The following is a 21,030-nucleotide window of genomic DNA, read 5'->3' as shown; positions in this document are numbered from 1 at the left end:
AGTTTAGTGTCATCTGCGAAAATTGACACTTTACTATGCAAGCCTTCTACAAGATCATTAATAAATATATTGAAGAGAATAGGGCCCAATACTGACCCCTGAGGTACCCCACTAGTGACAGTGACCCAATCTGAGTGTGTACCGTTAATAACCACCCTCTGTTTTCTATCCCTCAGCCAGTTACTTACCCACTTACAGACGTTTTCTCCCAGTCCGAGCATTCTCATTTTATATACTAACCTTTTATGTGGTACAGTGTCAAATGCTTTGGAGAAGTCCAGATATACGACATCCATTGATTCACCGCTGTCAAGTCTAGAACTTACCTCCTCATAGAAACTGATTAAATTAGTTTGGCATGACCGATCCCTCACGAAGCCATGCTGATATGGCGTTATTTGCTTATTTCCGTTGAGATGCTCTAAGATAGCATCTCCTAGAAAACCTTCAAACAGTTTACCCACAACAGATGTTAAACTTACCGGACTATAGTTTCCAGGCTCTGTTTTTGGACCCTTTTTGAATATTGCCACCACATTTGCCATGCGCCAATCCTGTGGGACATTCCCTGTCAGTATAGAGTCCGCAAATATCAGAAATAAGGGTCTGGCTATGACATTACTTAATTCCTTTAGGATACGGGGGTGTATGCCATCCGGTCCTGGCGATTTGTCTATTTTAATCTTTTTAAGTCGCTGATGTACTTCTTCCTGGGTCAGACAGGACACTTAATGGGGGATTTATTTTTGCATTCTGCATGTCATCTGACAGTTTATTTTCCTCAGTGAATACATTGGAGAGAAAAATATTTAACAGCTTTGCTTTCTCCTCGTCGCTCTCTGCGACTCCCCCCTCATTACTCTTTAAAGGGCCGACACCTTCAGATTTATACTTTTTAACATTTATATAATTGAAGGACATTTTAGGGTTAGTTTTAGTCTCTTTGGCAATTAATCTCTCGGTCTCTAGTTTGGCCGCTTTTATTTGTTTTTTACATATTCAATTTTTTTCCTTACAGTTTTTCAATGCTTCCGTGCTACCCTCCTGTTTTAGTGATTTATATGCTTTCTTTTTGTCATTTATTGCTTTCTTTACAGTTCTATTTATCCACATTGGTTTCTTTTTGTTCCTTAACCTTTTATTCCCATACGGTATGTACCTCTCACAATGAGATTTTAGGATGTTTTTAAAGATATCCCATTTTGTGGCTGTAAAAACCATATGGCGTTCCTTTCCTACTGCGCCCTGCCGTGTGCCCGTACAGCAGTTTACGACCACATATGGGGTGTTTCTGTAAACTGCAGAATCAGGGTAATAAATATTGAGTTTTATTTGGCTGTTAACCCTTCCTTTGCTACTGGAAAAAATGGATTAAAATGTAAAATCTGCCAAAAAAAGTGAAATTCTGAAATTTCATCACCATTTTCCATTAATTCTTGTGGAACACCTAAAGGGTTAACAAAGTTAGTAAAATCCGTTTTGTATACGTTGAGGGGTGGAGTTTCTAAAGTGGGGTCATTTTTGAGTGGTTTCTATAATGTTAAGCCTGTAAGTGACTTCAGACCTGAACTGGTCCTTAAAAAGTGGGTTTTGGAAATTTTCCCAAAAATTTCAAGATTTGCTTCCATACTTCTAAGCCTTCTAACGTCCCCAAAAAATAAAATGTCATTTTCAAAATGATCCAAACATGAAGTAGACATATGGGGAATGTAAAGTAATTACTATTTTTGGAGGTATTACTAGCTATTATAAAAGTAGAGAAATCGAAATTTGCTAATTTTTCCAAATTGTTTGGTAAATTTGGTATTTTTTTATGAATAAAAATAATTTTTAATTACTCATTTTTACCACTGTCATGAAGTACGATATGTGACGAGAAAACAATCTCAGAATTGCCAGTATAAGTAAAAGCGTTTTAAAGTTATTACCACATAAAGTCACACATGTCAGATTTGCAAAAAATGGTCTGGGCAGGAAGGTGAAAACAGGCCCGGGGTGGATTGGAAGGGGTTAAGGTCGACCGCCTTGCATTGCATTTAAGTAATGTTTATATATTTTTTTTTTCTGTTTGGTTCTTGGGCAAAGATGTGAAGGATTCTCTTGATGGGTTTCTGTCTGATGAAGATAATGGGTTTGCAAAGAAGTCAAAATCTCTGGGCTCTAAATCTGTCCCGCAACAGGCCCCTGTGAAGAGCAGCGGTAAGTCTAACATGTGAAAAGCAGGTCCACACATTTCTTAATTGATGTTAAGATGATATGCAAATTGTTGATGCATTAAAGGGGCTTTCTGGGATGTTAATATTGTGATGGCTAACCTCCGGCACTCCAGCTGTGGTAGAACTACGACTCCCAAGATGTACACTTGCTTGGTTGTTCTCAGAACTCCAAAGAAATGAATGGAACATGTTGGGAGTCGTAGTTTCACCACAGCTGGAGTGCTGGAAGTTAGCCATCACTGGTATCGGCCATCAGTACCTGATCAGCAGGTCCAACTCTTCACCCCCCTCAGTCAATTGTTTCATTCACTTCAGTGGGAGGAGCGCTGCAGTTACCAGCCCACTACAAAACGGACAGAGCTGTGTAGTTCTGTCGCTGACTTCTGGTTAGTTGGAGTGTGGGGTGTTGGACCCATTCCAATTAGGTATTGATAGCTTATCCTGGGGATAGACCATCAATGGGTGGGTGGGGGCAAAGGGAAGAGGCATACTTATCTGAGTCTCGGCTCCTTCACTGCCTGGCTCAGGTTCCGTCTGTCAACATCTGATTTGATGCTTCTTCAGCCAATAACTGGCCGCAGCAGCGACCTGGCCTCCTTGTGTCATAACCAATTGACATGATGCCAGGGGGAGCGGTCACCGCTGTGGCCAGTCATTGGCTGCAGCAGCATCAAAGTGGATGTTGTCACTGGGAACCCTGAGCGAGGTGGCTAAAGGGGTCCGCACAAACCCTCCCAAAAAATGAATAACCCCTTTTAAAGTTTACCGCTGTAAAAATCTCTCCATGTTATGAAAGCTGAGATCCTTCGGATCCTGCTCTTTTAAGGGGCTCTGCTCTGGCTAATAAAGTGGTGTCCCTTTTTAGCAAATACTTGGTCTTGGCAACACATCAGTGTTGTATGGCACACACTATACTGGAAATGCCACTGCTCACTTGGGTGGAGTCCATCCTTTTATGTGCTGTTTGTAATATTTTGCTATTGGTCCAGCACATTTATTCCTACCCATTTATGACCTACAGAGACAGCAGCCATCAGTCCAGCAAAACCCTCCCCAGCTTCTCACAGGAAAAATGATCTGAACTTTGAGGAGGACACTGATGACATTATGGATGCTCTAGGATTTGGGAACCATCCTGAAAGTCCCCAGAAAGAGAAGCGGTAAGAGGAAACGCAGCTAAACCTTGGTGTAATATATTACTATTAATATTAATTTCTTAATGAAATTCGTCTTAAAGGGAACCTGTCACCAGTTTTATGGTGTCCTAACTAAGGGCAACATAAATAAGTGACTGATTCTCTTTCTTTAATTGACCCAGTCAATCTGTCAACATCTTGTATTGAAAAGCTCCAGCTCATAATGATGAGTCCTGAATATTCATGAGCTCCTGACTCTCCCTGCCTACCTGCTGCTGATTGACAGTTATTTTCCATATGAATCAGCAGCAGGTGGGCAGGGGAGTGGCTAAAGCTCAATTAAAAAACGCTGGATTCACTGACATCACGCTGGACTCAAATCAGCTCATTAGCATGCGGCATGTGGCATCTTTGTGTGTATATTATGAGGTGACCTGTCACACCAGTAAGTGAATACATCTAAGGCACTTTTTAGTAGTTAATGATTGTATATAATTAGTTAATTATAATCAAATAGCCACATGACAGAGATATGACTCTTTTATGTTAATTTGCATATGTATCAAATCGGGTTTTTTTACACAATAAAAGCACACAGAGCTATGGGGACTGGATATTGCGGATATGCTAGTGGCCATCTAGCAACCCATGTCCTCAGCTCTATACCCAAAATCCAGGTGACAGGTTCCCTTTAACTAAAAGTTGCTTCTCGCCTGTGGCCTCTTCATTGAAATTAAGAATTTTATACTGGGAATTACCATTACTACGCAAAGATAACCGTTCTGGCTTATAGAGGGGTTATCGGGGGAAGGGGGGTGACCAATTTTTGATCAGAAAGGCATTGGGTATTTTTAATTTCTCGCTTATATCATTGGGGGACACAGACCATGGGTATAGCTGCTTGCTGCCACTAGGAGGCGACACTAGGCTGAAAACTGTTAGCTCCTCCCCCGCCAGCTATACCCCCTCCAGCCAGGAGAGAGCCTTCAGTTTTTAGCTTAGTGTCGTAGGAGGCAGACCTTCTACTCTGCAGGGTGGCTGCTATTTTATTTTTTTAAGAATTTTTTAAAAATTTTATTTTTATTTTCTCATTTAGGTTGGGGGTCCAGGGCTACTAAGAGCTCTGCATCCCGGGTGGGGGCTGACCGGTGACGCTTATTCCACCGCTCTGCCCCCCACAAGAAGACAAAGTGGACCAGGAGGGCTTGACCTTCCTGCTCCCCCCAGCCATGGGGCCACCTATTCCCGCCCTCCAACCCGGTCCCTGTCACTTGTGCCAGGGACTGAAGAGGTGGCACCGCTGGTCCATATCTGTTGGGTGAAGAACACAGATGAAGACAGGTAAGTATGTCTGTCTGTATTCTGTGTTCCCAGAGATGCTTAGGGGCTGGACTCTCTATCTATCTGGAAATCACTCTGGTCAGCCCTCCCCCCTCAATTTCTGTCGACGATCAATGTACCTGGGAACCTGCCGCAGGGGCTATGCCAGCACAGGGGGGGGATTAATCGGGGAGCGTTCCTATGCGGCCTTCCTCTCAGTGGCTTCAGCGATGCGCTTGCCGCCGCCCTCCCCCCTCATTTTCTGGCCCTGGGAGACATCTCCCATTCATTCTTTGGCCTCGGCCGAAGAACCCTTTTCCCCCGGATCGCGGGGGGGGTGGGGGGGGGGCTTCGCGCCGTCGATCCGTATTTCGGCCGTGCGGCTGGTGGAGGCGGAGCCTAATTTTCCCGCCGCGCTTTTCACAGCGCTTCCGCCTGCCTGCTCCGTTCGAAAGTGCATCAGCAGTGCGCGCGTCTCCCCCTCAGAGGATCGTCCTTGCCGCAGACCACCTCCCCGCCGCATCCTGCACCTGGGGACACATTCTGACAAGGGTTACTCAGCTCCACTCTGGTAGGACCAGCGCTGCTCCCCTCCTCTATACCCTCTCTGGCTCCCTGCCTCCGGTCATGTCGGACCCAGCAGATCCTGCGCCCCAGGTCCTTGGTAGGGCTACCCATTATGCCTGCACTTCATGCAATGTGAAGTTTCCTAGGGGTCAGACGAACCCCCTCTGCGCCTCATGCCAGGCCACCCTGAGCGTGCCACCTCAGTCGCAGTCCACTGACGTGCACCCTTCTGCTGGAAGTATGGAACCGGAATGGACCAAATCCCTGTCCCTGGCGGTGACTGACCTGTCTAAGATCTCCCAATCCACCCTTTCCTTAATGGGTCGCTTGGTGAAGACGTCGTCACCTGCGCAACCTGCTCTCTCCCAGGGCGCACCATCCAGTAGCAGGCACCCCAGCAAGCGTCCCAGGCAAGAACGCCCCTCCTCCTCGGATGCATTCTCCTCCTCCCACCGGTTCGCTGTCCAGGGCGTCCTCGTTGGTTGTGGACCATTCGTCCGGAGGAGAACTCGCCGAGTCGGACACAGATCTAGATCCGGACCGCTTATCCCAGACGGCCGCCTTAGTGGACAGTCTGGTTTCGGCAATCCGGGACACCTTTCAACTTCAAGAGGAGGGCCCCTCTTCCAGTCACCAGGGAGTTTCTTTCCTGCGTAGCAAACAGGCTCGCAAGTCGTTCCCGGTACATGACGACTTTTCCGTTCTCACCGCTAAAGCATGGGAACAGCCGGGTTCACGTTTCCTGATCCCCAAGCGGCTGGACCTTCTTTATCCGTACCCCCCGGATTGGGTGAGTAAGTGGTTTTCCCCTCCAAAGTTGGACCCGCCGGTGGCTCGCCTGGCCAAGAATACCACTATTCCGGTTTGCGGACGGCTCCTCTCTGCAGGACCCCGTGGAACGGCGTGTCGAATCGCTGGCGAAGTCGTTTTTTTCTGCCACCGGTTCGGCATTCCGTCCCATTTTTGCTTCGGCGTGGGTGGCTAAGGCGGTTTCCGAATGGGCCCTGCACTTACATCAGGATTTAGATTCGGACCTTTCCCGCACAGACCTCCAGGCTCTGGCGGCCCAGATATCCCAGGCGGGGAAGTACCTTTGCGAGGCGGCCCTGGATGCGGGCTCCATGGTCACGCGTTCCTCTGCCTTTGATGTCTCCATTCGGTGGGAACTCTGGTTAAAGGCCTGGCAGGCCGATTTTTCCTCCAAGCGTTCCCTTCTCTCCCTTCCCTTCGCTGGTTCTCGTCTTTTTGGGCCCAAACTTGACAAAATTATTTCTGAGGTCACGGGTGGCAAAAGCACCCATCTTCCGCAGCCCAAACCCAAGCGTTCTTCTCGACCACGTCCTTCCGCGCCTCGCCAGTCTTTTCGCCGCTTCACAGGCACCCGTCCGGCAGCTCCCTCGCCCGCGAGGCAGCCCACCCAGGAGCAACGGCGGAAGCCTACGTTCAAGCCCCAGCCCGTCTGGCGTTCCCGAGCGCAGCCTTAGTGCTCTTCCTCTGACAAGCAATCCCCTGCATGAAGGTGTGCCCCCACCTTCCTGGGTGGGGGGTCGGCTCCTTAATTTTCAGGAGGTTTGGCAGGCCCACATCTCAGACGCCTGGGCGCTCGAGGTGGTCACTTTGGGCTACAAGTTGGAGTTCAAATCCATGCCTCCAAACCATTTTTTTTTCTGTCCCGTCCCCCCAGGGAGCCGTCTCGTGCGGGAGCCTTCTTTCAGGCGGTTCAAGATCTGCTGGTCAGGGGAGTGATCTCCCCCGTTCCTGCGAGGGAGCGGTTTTCCGTTTTTTACTCCAACCTCTTCATTGTGCCCAAGAAGGAGGGAGCGGTCCGCCCGGTGTTGGACCTCCAAGAGGTTAAACCGCTACCTTCGAGTGCACCGTTTTCGCATGGAGTCTCTTAGCTCCGTGATAGCTTCCTTGGCGCAAGGGGAATGGTTAACTTCCGTGGATATCCAGGACGCCTACCTGCACGTCCCCATCGTGATCGCCCACCAGCGGTTTTTTTTGCACTTCGCGGTCCACTCGGACCACTACCAGTTCGTCGCCCTGCCATTCGGTCTGGCGACTGCGCCGAGGGTGTTCACCAAGGTGCTCGCTCCGCTTATGGGCCTTCTTCGCTCCAGGGGCATCACCTTGATTCCGTACCTGGACGACATTCTCATCAAAGCGTTGTCGTTCCGGCAGTGCGAGGAGAGTCTGCAGATCATTTTGGACACTATCCCCCGCTATCCCCCGTCTCCTTCCGGACTTGTATGCGGGTGTTGAGCCTTATGGTGGCCTCGTTCGAGGCGGTAACATTCGCTCAATTTCACACCCGGTCTTTTCAGCGGGCGATCCTCTCGACCTGGGACAAGTCCCAGGAGTCCTTGGATCGTTTGTTTTCCCTTCCTCAACAGGTTCGGTCGGACCTCCATTGGTGGCTCTCCCCAACTCACCTGGAGATGTGGAAGTCTTTCCTTCCAATCAGATGGACGGTCATTACGACCGACGCCAGTCTTTAGGGTTGGAGAGGAGTCTTCGGCACTCGGACTACCCAGAGCATATGGTCTCCGTCGGAGTCCAGACTATCCATCAATGTCTTGGAGCTTCGTGCAATTTTCCTCTCACTGCGCCATTGGTCTCCCCTCCTGTGGGGCCTTCATGTCCGAGTCCAGTCGGACAATGCCACAGCGGTGGCCTTTGTCAACCATCAGGGGGGGACTCGCAGCTCGAATGTCATGTCGGAGGCGGCGAGGATTCTCAGGCCGGAGGAGGCCCATGTTCCGGCCCTGTCGGCGGTCCACATTCCCGGGGTTGTCAATTGGACGGCAGAATTCCTGAGCTGGACGACGATAGACCCTGGGGAATAGTCTCTCCATCCGGAAGTGTTCGACGCTCTCTGTCATCGCTGGGGGCGGCCGGACGTGGATCTGATGGCCTCCGGCCTCAATCACAAGCTTCCGTGCTACTTCGCCCCGCGCAAGGGATCCAGCAGCTTGTGGATTGGACGCGCTCGTGGCGCCGTGGGACGGGTTCACGTTCCTCTATGTCTTTCCGCCGCTGTCCCTCCTGCCTCGGATTCTCTGCAGGATCAAGTGGGAGGGCGTTCAGACCCTGCTAATCGCTCCGAACTGGCCGCGCCGGGCATGGTACTCTGATCTTGTCCTCCTGCTAGGGGACGTTCCGTTCCCACTCCCTCTCAGACCCGATCTTCTGTCGCAAGGGCCCGTCTTCCACCCGAGTTTATATACAGCAGGGTTTTTCCGATGCAGTGGTTCGGACGCTCATTCGGGCCAGGAAACCTACTTCTTCCAGGATATATTATAAAACCTGGAAGTCCTTTCTTCGTTTCTGTGAGGAGCGGGACCTATCTCCCAGATCCTTCTCCCTGCCGGTCGTTTTGGCCTTCCTTCAGTCCGGACTGGAATTGGGCATGGCGCTCAGCTCCTTGAAGGGCCAGGTGTCGGCCCTTTCCATTTTCTTTCAGCGATCCTTGGCGGGACTGGGTCCTGTTAGGACCTTCCTTCAGGGCGTTCCGCCTTACCGTCCTCCGCTTCATCCGTGGGATCTCAACTTGGTATTGGGAGTTCCCTCCACCTGCTGTCCTGGAAAGTGGCCTTCCTGGTGGCCATCACATCCATACGAAGGGTTTCAGAATTGGCAGCTCTGTCATGCCGTGAACCATTCCTGGTCTTTTATCAGGACAAGGTGGTCCTCCGTCCGGTCCCTTCCTTTTTACCCAAGGTAGTGTCGGCTTTTCACCTCAATGAGGACATTGTCCTTCCGTCCTTTTGCCCTAGGCCCTCCCATCCGAGAGAGGTGTCATTACACCGTCTGGACGTAGTGCGGGCTCTGCGGATTTACCTTTCGGCCGTGGCCCCCTTTCGGCGCACGGGCGCCTTGTTCGTCCTTCCGGAGGGTTCTAGGAAGGGATTAGCAGCTTCAAAGGTGACGATCTCCCGGTGGATTCCCTCCACTTTTTTGGAATGTTACCGCGTTCGGGACAGGACGCCCCCTCCGGGAATCACGGCCCATTCTACCAGGGCACTTGGGTCTTCCTGGGCTCACTTCCACCGACGCCAGTTGTGTAAAGCCGCGACCTGGTCTTCCCTCCACACTTTTACAAAGTTTTACAGGGTTCACACTCTCGCTTCTGCGGACGCCGCTCTGGGCCGCCTGGTTTTGCAGGCTGCGGTGTGATGACTTTTACGAGGGTCTCTACCTTCTTCACTCTGTTTGGTGTTCCCTCCCCAGGGTCTGCTTTAGGACGTCCCATGGTCTGTGTCCCCCAATGATATAAGCGAGAAAACGAGATTTTGTGAAACTCACCTGTAAAATCTGTTTCTCGCTTGATTCATTGGGGGACACAGCACCCACCCCCGTTTGGGTCAGTTGACCGTGGAGTTAGTTGATGTGGTTATATCCTTCTGCTTCTCCTACTGCTTTTGCACAAACTGAAGGCTCTCTCCTGGCCGGAGGGGGTATAGCTGGCGGGGGAGGAGCTAACAGTTTTCAGCCTAGTGTCGCCCCCTAGTGGCAGCAAGCAGCTATACCCATGGTCTGTGTCCCCCAATGAATCAAGCGAGAAACAGATTTTACAGGTGAGTTTCACAAAATCTCGTTTTTCCAGCTCTGCACCACAGCCCGCACGTTCCAAATTTGATGAGCTGTTAGGGAGGGGGACTTCTGCCAAACTGCTGGAGAGGCCACTAACCGGGGAAAAGAAAGAATTCATATTGGATCCCAAGTACCAGAAGATGCCAGGTGAGAGAAATGTGATCTCTAGTCATGGGTGGTGATATGTGTGTCATGAGAGCATGCACAATAATAGGGAACCTTTTGACAGAAAAGGAGAATTCGTTAAAAGATGATGACTTTGCTTTTGGCTCCTACCAACCCACTATGGCATTCAGTCCAGAAGGTCGACCATCGCGGCGATCATCAGTCAGGTATGTTATCAGTATATTTTCTCATTCATTTGTCCAGGTTGTCTACTTTAATGAGGTTTTCCAAGTGGAAAAAAAACACCTTTATTTATGCCTAAATTTAAAAAATAATACACTTGATAGAATAAACTGTAGAATTGTTTTGCGGTTCAGGTACCCCTCCTCATCTCTGTTTACACTCCTTTATCTCATAAGTCATTACTTTATGATGGCCGGAGTCAGACTGCAGGGACATCCACTAATCCTGGGATGGGGTCCCAGCACTTGTTCAGTGCTGCACGCCCTTGCACTGTCTTTCCCTGCAGAGCAGCGCTCACAGATACCTCCTGTGCATGGAGCTGCAGCATTTTTTCATTCAAATGAATTCAGCTGTGCCGCAGTTCCCTATACAGCCAGTGGCTGTGGGCGACGCCATTCATGGAAAAGCATTGCTAAGTCTGCATTTTTTTTTAAACTTTTGTGACTTTTTGTTTATCTCCACATTTATCATTTATCAACACTCAGATTTTCTGCAGAAAGTAATGGAGCCATGAAACCTGATGCAAGATCTCGCTCTGCCACCCCTGTGGCCCGGAGCCCAGCAAGGGGGGAGAAGAGCGGAGCTGATTGGTTAGGTCTAAAGGATGAAGATGTCCCCGATCTAACTCCTTCACTTCCTTCAAGAGATCCTCCTCGACCCTCCACTGTCACACCTAGCTCTGCTGGTCGACCACCGTCTGGAACTAAAACAGATGCTAGATTGGCCCCCCAACCAAAAACCTCTCAGACTGACACCCCCACTGTACAACAGGAAGATGATGAGTGGTTGACCTCTGCCCTGTCTCGGAAGAAGGCTCAAAAACAGGAAGAACAAAAAGTCCAGACTCAGAATGGTGTAAAACAGACTTCTGCAGGCAGGTGGGTAGGACTGAGTTCACACTTTAGTTATTTAATCAGTTATTTCCATCAGTTATTATGAGCCAAAACCAGGTGCGGGGTCAAGAAACACAGAATAAGTGCAGATTTTTCCATTATCCCTTATCCCTGTGTAGGCTTCACTACGGGTTTTGGCTCACAATAACTGATGGAAATAACTGAAGTGTGAACTCTGCCTAAGACTCATCCATTGTTTGTATTTTATATCTCGTATATTGCGAATTGCAGCTATTATGAACTGGATTACGGAGAATGATTATGGCAGGTTTGTCGTGTCAGCCATCACTCGGTGTATACATTATTTACTTGGGATATCTGCAGTTTATTAACACCTGCAATAAGCATCCTGCCCCAGTTTTCTGTCTGCAGACTTATGAGTCTGCTGTATTCATGAGCCTAGCTCTTTTCCTTAATCTCTGGGCTTCCTCCTACCCCCTCAACAATGAGTGACAGCCACCAAGTATACAGGCTGATACACCAGCACCCATCATTTATTGGTGAGGAGGTGGGATCGTGAGTACAGGTGAATTATAACCATGTGTCTGCTGTATACGGCATCAAAACGGAGGAGCCCAGGAGAACAGCCGAGGCCGGGGAGCCATTGCCGGGAAACCAGTTACATAGTTAATACGGTTGAAAAAAGACATAAGTCCATCAAGTTCAACCTATGGATAGGTGGGGACGCGAATCCCAAAAGGAAGTGAGACTCAGATTTCTACACGTTTTCATAAGCATTAATGCTGTTTACTTTTAAGTATTCATCTAAACCCTTTTTAAAACTGTCCACTGTTCTTGCTGTGACCACGTCCTGGGGAGGTCTATTCCACAGATTCACAGTTCTTACAGTAAAGAAGCTTTGACGCTTCTGGAGACTGGGGCCCAGAACTGAACTGCATATTCCAGATGAGGCCACACCAACGCTTTGTAAAGTGGTAGTATTACATCCCTGCCCCGCGAGTCCATGCCTCGTTTAATGCATGACAATATCCTGGTGGCCTTAGAAGCAGCTGATTGACATTATATGCTGTTATTTAATCTACCATCTACAAGGACACCCTAATGGGCTGGTTTTAATGCTGCCCTGGCCTATAAAACAGCTAGGGCAGCGCTAATGCCCACCCATCAGTGCCGGGAACACTGCTAGGCAGAGAATTCTGCCTAGAAGTGTAAAAATATAAACAAACAGCCCTTGCCCTGTGTGATACAGCTCCAATGCTGATGTCAGAGGGGCTGCCTGGGTGAAAATGGGGATATGTCTGGGTTCAGCTCTGAATCCGGGAAAAAAAACCTTTAAGACAACTTTATCAAAGGGGATATTTCAGCGAGCTGACGTGAGGACAGCTGATCTCCCTCCCTCAGATGCTTCTATTCCTGTAATATGTCATATTCAGTTGAGTGCTGTCTTGGAATTCAGATTCCCTCAATCACCCTGTTGTCATGCCTAACGTGAATAATATTGTGAGTAATCTACGGTTATGTGCCCTACACAGTGGCATCCCCGCTTCGGCAAGTGGTTGTCAGTACAGCTCGCCATCCTCACAGGGCTGTGGAGTCGGTAGAGAAATGCTCCGACGACTCAGTTTTTGGTACTTCCGACTCCGACTCCCCGACTCTGTATTTAATATGCAAATGTATTTTATACATTCCTTGAAGGAAAGAAAGGCAACATACATGTCATTACCCCAGAACTACTGGCTAGAAAGCTGCTGCCTTCTCCTTTGTGTGCTGATCTTCTGCTGAAGATAGGGCAGTGGGGGGATCCAGGACGGGGCAGGGGAAGGGGCATTTATTGTAAAACATGATTTCCCTAGTAGAATCCCATAGTCATGTTTAAAGTTTAAGCTAACAATCTGAGTTTACAAGTTTTTATAGCCTTAGCTGAATGACAGCAGTTTTTCAAATGGTTTACAGCTTCAGTCTTGAACTATTGACTATCCATTCCCTTCACTTATACAAGTGTCTAGTCCTGCAAAAAACATATTTACTTAATCAGTTATCAGTGAGAGGCTAGGTTAACCATGGGCGTTGCGTTCCCTGTAACAGCGGAAAGTATTGCCGCTTCTTAACTGTGCGTTGTGTGCCATATAGTGAAGCATATGAAAAGCATGCTTCTTCATGGTCACTTAACGTGTTCGTTTTGCGGCAACGTGACGCACTGCATGCATTGGCCTTTATTCTTACAGTAGAGAAGTACCGTATTTTTTGCAAAAGTGGGGGAAAAAATAGCAGTGCGTCTTATGGGGCGAATGCTGCGACCATTCGGTGAATAGGCTGAGAGGGAGGAGGGGCTGGGGGCCGGCATCTGTTTCTGTAATGGCAGCGGGGCCCGATGCAGTCACTGTATTTTACTACACCGGGCCCCGCTCACTGTAGTATACGGTAATCATATCTAACTTGTGGGTATTGTTAAAGTATTCCAATCATCTTAAATCTAGCGCTGTACTACTTACTACTAACTTCTTGGCAGTCAGGAGGCCGGGTGGGCGCTAGTAGCGTAGCTCACTACGTCACGCGCCTGCTCCGCCCACTTTATGAATGAAGCAGGCTCCGGGCCCCTCTGCCATTACAGAAACAGATGCCGGCCCCCATTCACTACACAGGGACACTCTTACGGGGGGGATCTATGGATGACACATAAGATAAGATGCTGTATATGTGTCGTCCGCAGATGCCCCCATAACAGTGCAATCCACAGATGCCCCCACAATGATCCCCCATAACAGTGCCATCCACAGACCACCATTAGTTCAAAACCCACCAAAAGCACACCTTTTGGTTCAAAATATTTTTTTTCTTATTTTCCTCCTCAAAAACCTAGGTGCGTTATAAGGGCAGGTCTTATAGAACGAAAAATACGGTAATTAATTATAACTTTTTGTGAATTGGGACATTTAAACTTGCTTTTTTAAAATTTATTCCAATTTAAATCTAGTAGGAGTCGAGTCGGTTCATTTTTTGCCGACTCCAGGTACCCAAAATTGACTCCGACTCCTCGACTCCACAGCCCTGCTGCAATATGCCTGAAACTGAACGATGCCTGACAGTGTCATATGTGTAGAAACTCTTTGCAGCATAAGATGGTTTTATTTCTTTACACAGTGGTCCAGTAGTGTCTGTGAGCACCACCCAACAGTCAGACCATGGCAGGACCATTCAAGAGACCTCTCCAATCTTAGCAGAGGCATCTGGGTAGGTATTATTGAGTGTCAGACTATTTTATCTCTGCATGCAGCACATTCTCTAGTCGGCCATCTTCAATAAATCATACATTTGTATATCACAGAGCTCCATTACCCTGGGATATTGATGGAAAAGCAGCATCCTCCATCACTCCTTTATCTTCCAGACAAAAGGAAAATCCTGTTCCAGGTACCACGGCCAGCATCATCTACCTTCTTTTTATGGTTTATAGTCTCCGCAGAGTTCTATGGTGTGTGTGTGGTGATGGTGGTAGCATTGTATCTTTAATCCTTCTACAACTGCATCTTTGTTCCTCCAGCTCATCTCTGCAATCTCTTATTTTACAGCTCCAGCTACTTCAGAAATGAACAGACACAGAGCTCAGGTTGGTGATCAATAATCAAGTACAATTGTCTTTTGAAAGGAACCTGCCATAATTTTCATGATGGCCAAACCACAGGGAACATGAAATCCTGACAGGTTCTTTATTGCACAGAGCTAGTTTGTACAGAAGGCATAGGTTTAAAGACAAGTCAGCCATGGAGAGAAGTGTCCACTGCACTTCTGAGTAAACCAATACTTTCTATAATAAGGGACCTTGTTGGTTCAGGTAGCATGAAACTGTGGAAAAGTTCCCTTTAACTCTATGCAGTGGTAAAGTGAAACTTCTTTCACATCACCACCCAAAATTTAATTGAAAAGTGGTTTTCTAATATGTTGAACTTACCAAAGGAAATGACTAGTATGCATAATATATGGTGGAACTCTGGTCTTTCTAAGAGGGTGGTACTTTTGGAGAGGTTCCGCTATTTTCATAGGCCTGAGCTCACTAGTGCTCACACTCATTGCTTCCTATTTTTTGTCCTGCAGCCGTCTACTGTTCCATCTAAAATCCAAGACGACAAGAAGGAATCTCATAGTCATGTCTTGCAAAACAAGTTGCTGGATCTTGAGGCTCAGGTATGAGATTTGAAGCCATATAAACTAGGAAGGATATGTCATGATCACCGATCAATGAAGTCCCATAGTTTCATGCTGTGTGTGTGTGTGCGCATTACAGGTACGAAAACTTCAGCTGGAGCGTGAACGGCAAAACCTGATACTGGAGACATTGCAACAGAGGCACAAAGAAGATCTTGAATTAATAGAGAACGCACACAGGTAACTGGAAAAATGTGTGAGAGTGCACTGAGCATCTCTATACCACATCAGTACGAGAGCCTTGAGCTGAAAGGAGCGTGGACACAGGCAGGAGCCCACTCCAATCAGGTGAAACCTGGCAGAGCACATCAGTACAGGGCACAGGGTACCGATGTGCTGTGCCAGAATTAGCTTGGGGAGAGTGCAGACAGGTGGAACGATCTGTGCAGAGTTCTCTACAGCAGCAGAAATCCATACACTGTACAGTGCTGACAAGCCAGCGCTGTACGGGAATGATGGTCTTAAGAAGAGGTACTATCAAGAACTTTTGATACCTTTTAAAGTTACAAAACAAGATAATTCATTAATAAAGTATATAGCAAAAATTATTTTGGGGCTATTTAGAAGAGTTTAAAAACAACTTGTATAAAAGTTTACGGTAGTTACTTTTTAAATTTCAAGCAATTTTTTATTTTTTTTATTTTTGTAAATCTGTTTTCATAGAAATCGCTTGAAGCTGCTGGAAGATTCTGCCCGGCATAGAGAGAATCGTCTACAACAGGAGAACCAGGAGCTTTCTGCACAATACATTTCCCGCTGTAAGAGTGCAGAGCAGGAGAAAGCAGAATTGCTGGCTCAATATCAGAAGAAACTCACAGAGTTTCAACAAGAAAAGGATTTGGAAATAGAAAGGATACGAGAACTTCAGAGGTGAGAGGGACAGCTTGATAAAATGTATTCTGTCATGTTATGCAATTAAAGGGACTCTTGGTATTGATGATCTATCCTGCCCCCACCACCACCACCATCAGTTGTTCTCAACAGGCACCGTAGATAATACAGTCAATGGAGCCAGAAAGATCCATTCAATGTGTAGCAATCTGGTATGGCCACTATGCAGCGGGCAGAGCTTTCTGTGTTATTTAAAGTGGAGATGGCTGCTAAAACAGCTGATCGGTAGGGATATTGTGTTTGACCCCCACTGATCCAATATGGATGATCAATCCTGAGGATAGCTAATCAGTATCATGGGCCCGGATAACCCCTTTAAAAGTGTTACAATTCATTTTCCCCCATTCTTCATCCTTCAGAGTGTCTGTCCAGGAAATGTGCAAAGACCATGAAGAACAACTGCAGCGGCTCAAACGCCTGAAAGATCAGGAAATAAATGCAGTGACCAGCGCTTCTTCACACACAAGGTTTGTCTCTTCTCCTGCATTATCCACTGGCTAAACTGATTCATTTTATGTTAGTTATAGACGTACAAGGATACCTGAATGTCTCTGATACTGTACTTGCTTAAAGATGGCCACAATCATATGATGGATGGATGCTCGGTGAGCATCTGTCTTCCCCACCATTCTCATAACCATGTACCCTGAGCCGAGCCTATATGTTTCATTCACTGGTGAGAGGCAGATAAGCTGCTGCCAGACACAGGGCATTTTTATGGTGAAATCTAGCATGCCTAGTCCCTGTCTCTCCCTGCTGAAGAGTTGGACTGTCTCTCATTGAAGAGACCCAATATGTGTTTAAAGACTTATTTTCAGGCAGTGATTCGTGGGGATAATATGCAAATTAGTTAATATCAATAAAAACTAGATTTTTGGGGACTCGCCTGTAAAATCTCTTTCTCGCTGAGTTTTCATTGGGGGACACAGGACCGTGGGGTATAGCTTGCTGCTGCCACTAGGTTAACTCCTCCCCTGCAGGCTATACCCCCTCCAGCCAGGAGAGCGCATATCAGTTTGTGCCCAAGCAGTAGGAGTAGGAGAAAGAAACCGAAACAAGAAGAATAAAAATACGCAACAATGAAAACTCAGCGAGAAAGAGATTTTACAGGTGAGTCCACAAAAATCTCGTTTTCTCGCTCGTTATCATTGGGGGACACAGGACCATGGGACGTCCCAAAGCAGTCCACGGGGAGAGAAGAGCCCACACCCATGATAAAAAACTCCCTCATAGAAGCTCAGGACACTGCCGCCTGCAAGACCTTGCGGCCCAATGCAGCATCCGCCGATGCGAAAGAGTGCACCTGGTAGAACTTGGTGAACGTGTGCAAGGAGGACCAAGTGGGGGAGCCGAAGCCCGGTGACGGCGAGCCCAAGAAGCGCCAACCGCCCTGGTTGAATGAGCCATGACGCTGAGGGGCGAAACCTTGTCCCGGGAGCGGTACGCCTCGGTGGTGGTCGAACGAATCCACCTAGCGATCGTCACCTTGGAGGCCACCAAGCCTTTGCGAGGGCCTTCAGAGATGACTAACAAGGCGTCTGTACGCCGGAAGGAACTGGTGACGGATAAATAAATCTTCAGTGCCTGCACCACGTCAAGCCGATGGAGAGCACGCTCTCGAGGATGTGATGGAGAAGGGCAAAACTAAGGGAGAACAATATCTTGGTTAAGATGAAGGGTCGAGACTACCTTCAGCTGAAAAGAAGGAATCGGGCGAAGCACCGCCTTGTCCTAGTGCAGAATTAGAAAGGGCTCATTACAAGAAAGCGCTGCTAATTCCGAAACCTGCCTAATGGACGTGATAGCCACTAGGAATGTCACCTTCCAGGAGAGCAAACGGGGCGGCACTGAGTGGAGAGGCTCAAAGGGGGCCGTTTGTAGTGCCCCCAGTACGAGGTTTAAGTCCCACGCAGGGACAGGATGAAGATACGGGGGACGGTGTGAGCCACCCCCTGAAGGAAGGTCTTAACCGGGCCCTTCAAGGCCAAGGGTTACTGGAAAAAAATCGACGGTGCAGAGACTTGACCTTTCAGGGAACTAAGGGCAAGACCAACGTCCAAACCTGCTTGCAGGAAGGAAAGAACGGTGGGCAGCGAGAACTGCATAGGGGAAGGTTACGTTCCTCGCAAAACCGCAGGAAAGAAAGCCAAGTCCTATAATAAATCTTGGACGATGCCGGCTTCCTGGCCCTGATCATGGTGCTGATCACCTCGTCGGGGAATCCTTGCTTCTTCAGAATGGCGGTCTCAACAGCCATGCCGTCAAAAGAAGCGACTGTAAATTCTGGTAGAAGACAGACCCCTGAGAGAGATCGGCCCTGAGCGGGAGGGGCCACAGTACGTCTCCCAGAAGAAGGATTATGTCAGAGTACCACGCTCGACGGGGCCAATCTGGTACGATGATGATCGTCTGGATGTCTCCGTCCAGATTCTGCGCAAGAGTCGGGGTAGGAGAGGAATGCATACAGCAGGGCGAACCCGTCCCATGGCGCTACCAACGCGTCTGGTATATGCCTTGTGATCCCTTGTGCGTGAGAAGAAGACTGGAAGTTTGTGGTTGACGCCATCCGGTCAACCCCAATGGAGACAGATCGCCTCGAATACCTCGGGATGCATAGACCACTCCCCCAGGTCCACGGTCGTCCGACTGAGGTAATCTGCTGTCCAATTCTCTACTCCCGAGATGAAGACCGCTGAAAGAGCTGGCACATGTTTCTCCGCCCATCGCAGGATCTTGGCCGACTCCTCCATCACCGCTTGACTGCGGGTTCCGCCCTGGTGATTTATATATGCCACAGCCGTGGCGTTGTCCGACTGGATTCTGATCGGCCGGCCTCTCAGGAGGGGGGTCCAATGAAGGAGGGACAGGTGAATGGCCCGGAGTTACAGGATGTTGATGGTCAGTCTGGATTCCGATAGAGACCATACACCCTGAACTGTTCGAGGTGGGAAAACTCCGCCCCACCTCTGGAGACTGGCATCGGTGGTGATGACCGTCTATGAGACCGGGAGGAAGGACTTCCCGGACAGTAGTGTTGGGGTCGCTAGCCACCAGCTGAGGGCCGAACGCACCTTCGGAGACAAGACTATGTGACGGTCCAGGGAGTCCGGAGACTTGTCCCAAGATGATAAAATTGACAGCTGGAAGGAGCTGGAGTGAAATTGCGCGAACGGGACCGCCTCGAAGGAGGCTACCGTTAACCCCAGGACTTGCATGCAACTGCGAATCGAGGGACGTTTGTGTCGGAGAAGAAGGCGGATCGACCGCAGGAGGGATAGACGCTTGTCCAGAGGGAGGTGGACACGTGCCGCTTCCGTGTCGAGAATCATTCCAAGGAAGGTGATCCGTCTGGAGGGACGAAGCGAAGACTTGTGGAAGTTTGCCAGCCACCCAAAGAGAGTCAGGGTATCCAGAGTGATTTGCAGACTCTCCCTGTTTTGATCGAATGTCAGCGCCTTCACCAGAATGTCATCCAGGTAAGGAACCAAGGTGATGCCCCTGGACCGAAGCAAGGCAAGGAGGGGAGCGAGTACTTTTGTGAAGATTCGTGGCGCCATCGCCAAACCAAAGGGAAGGGCAACGAACTGGTAATGAAGGGAGCCTATGACAAAGCGGATAAACTGCTGATGCGCCGGGGCAATCGGGACGTGTAAGTACATGTTCTGGATGTCTATTGAGGAAAGAAATTCGCCTCGGTCCAGTGAAGCAATCACGGAGCGAAGGGACTCCATTCTGAAATGTTGAGTCTGGAGGAACCGGTTCAGAAACTTGAGGTCTAAGACCGGGCGAACTGACCCTTCCTTCTTTGGAACCACAAACAGGTTTGAGTAAAAACCTGTGAATTGTTCCAACGGGGGAACCGGGGAGAATACTCCCCAAACGAGGAGCATTTGGATGGCCTGAGAAAAGGTGACTGCCCGGCCGGATCGGTGGGTGGACGAGAAAGAAAGAAGCGTTCCGGAGGGACCGAAGAAAATTAGATCTTGTAACCGGTGGTTACACTTCTAGAACCCACGCATCTGATATGTGGGTCCGCCAGACCTCCTGAAACAGGAGGAGACGACCCCCCACCCGCGAGGATGGGGACGCCTCTTCATGCTGAGGACTGCTTGTTGGCACAAGGACAAGAAGACTTTGATCGCTGCTGCCAGGCTGGCTGGGGTCGGAAGAAAGGCTTTGTCTGCTGGCCCCTTGTGGTGGAACCATAGTCAGGGCCTGTTGCCCATCTAGTAGCTGAGAAACGGCGAAAGGAAGGAGCACCAGCGTTTTAAAGCTTTAGTGCGGAAGGAGAGCTTAAACCTCCCTTGTGGGAGGAGAGTACTCTTTCCTCAAGTGGCCTCAGAAATGATTTCATCCAGTCTGGTTCCAAACAATCGGGATCCTGCAAAAGGAAGTCGTGTGAGGGAGCGGTTTTTAGCCGCAACTTACGTCTCAAGGATGCCGCAAGGGCCGAAGAGCGGGCTACTAGAGTGCCTGCATCAAGGGAAGTCTCACAAAGATACTTCCCTGCCAGCGAGATTTAGCGAGCTAAGGACTTGAGCTCCTCCCTAGGGACGCCTGATTCCAAGTCCTGCTCCAGGCGGAGTGCCCACTCCGACACCGCTTTAGTTACCCAGGCTGAAGCAAATATGGGGCGAAGCGCCGAACGGCTTGCCGCAAAAGGAGACTTGGAGAAGGATTCCATGCGGAGGTCTACTGGGTCTTGAAGGAATGAGACGTCAGCCACCGGAATGACGGTATGTTTGGCCAGATGGGCGACTGGAGGGTCCACCTTCGGTAGAGAGGACTATTTCGACACTGAGTCTGCTGGAAAAGGGTAGAGCAGATCTAGTCGCTTAGAAGTGGTAAAGCGACTATCAGGCCGGTTCCATGCTTTTGAAATGACTACTGAGAAGTCATCGT

The 21,030-nt window shown here is 48.9% G+C and overlaps 1 protein-coding gene across 1 annotated transcript in view; it reads left to right on the top strand.

Annotated features, from left to right (window-relative positions):
• FBF1 (Fas binding factor 1) overlaps nt 1-21,030 on the top strand; it is an 81,582-nt gene that overhangs the window by 36,203 nt on the left and 24,349 nt on the right. The window contains exons 9-20 of the mRNA XM_040437198.1: nt 2,086-2,199; nt 3,238-3,376; nt 9,846-9,979; nt 10,062-10,164; nt 10,666-11,058; nt 14,176-14,265; nt 14,360-14,445; nt 14,604-14,641; nt 15,127-15,216; nt 15,317-15,417; nt 15,901-16,107; nt 16,488-16,595. Of these exons, the coding sequence (XP_040293132.1) occupies nt 2,086-2,199; nt 3,238-3,376; nt 9,846-9,979; nt 10,062-10,164; nt 10,666-11,058; nt 14,176-14,265; nt 14,360-14,445; nt 14,604-14,641; nt 15,127-15,216; nt 15,317-15,417; nt 15,901-16,107; nt 16,488-16,595 (1,603 nt within the window). The remainder of the gene's footprint in view (nt 1-2,085; nt 2,200-3,237; nt 3,377-9,845; nt 9,980-10,061; nt 10,165-10,665; nt 11,059-14,175; nt 14,266-14,359; nt 14,446-14,603; nt 14,642-15,126; nt 15,217-15,316; nt 15,418-15,900; nt 16,108-16,487; nt 16,596-21,030) is intronic.

The sequence above is a fragment of the Bufo bufo genome, chromosome 6 (genome assembly GCF_905171765.1).
Source record: "Bufo bufo chromosome 6, aBufBuf1.1, whole genome shotgun sequence".
NCBI classification, from domain to species: Eukaryota; Metazoa; Chordata; class Amphibia; order Anura; family Bufonidae; genus Bufo; species Bufo bufo.
This window is presented reverse-complemented; position numbering and strand designations above follow the sequence as displayed.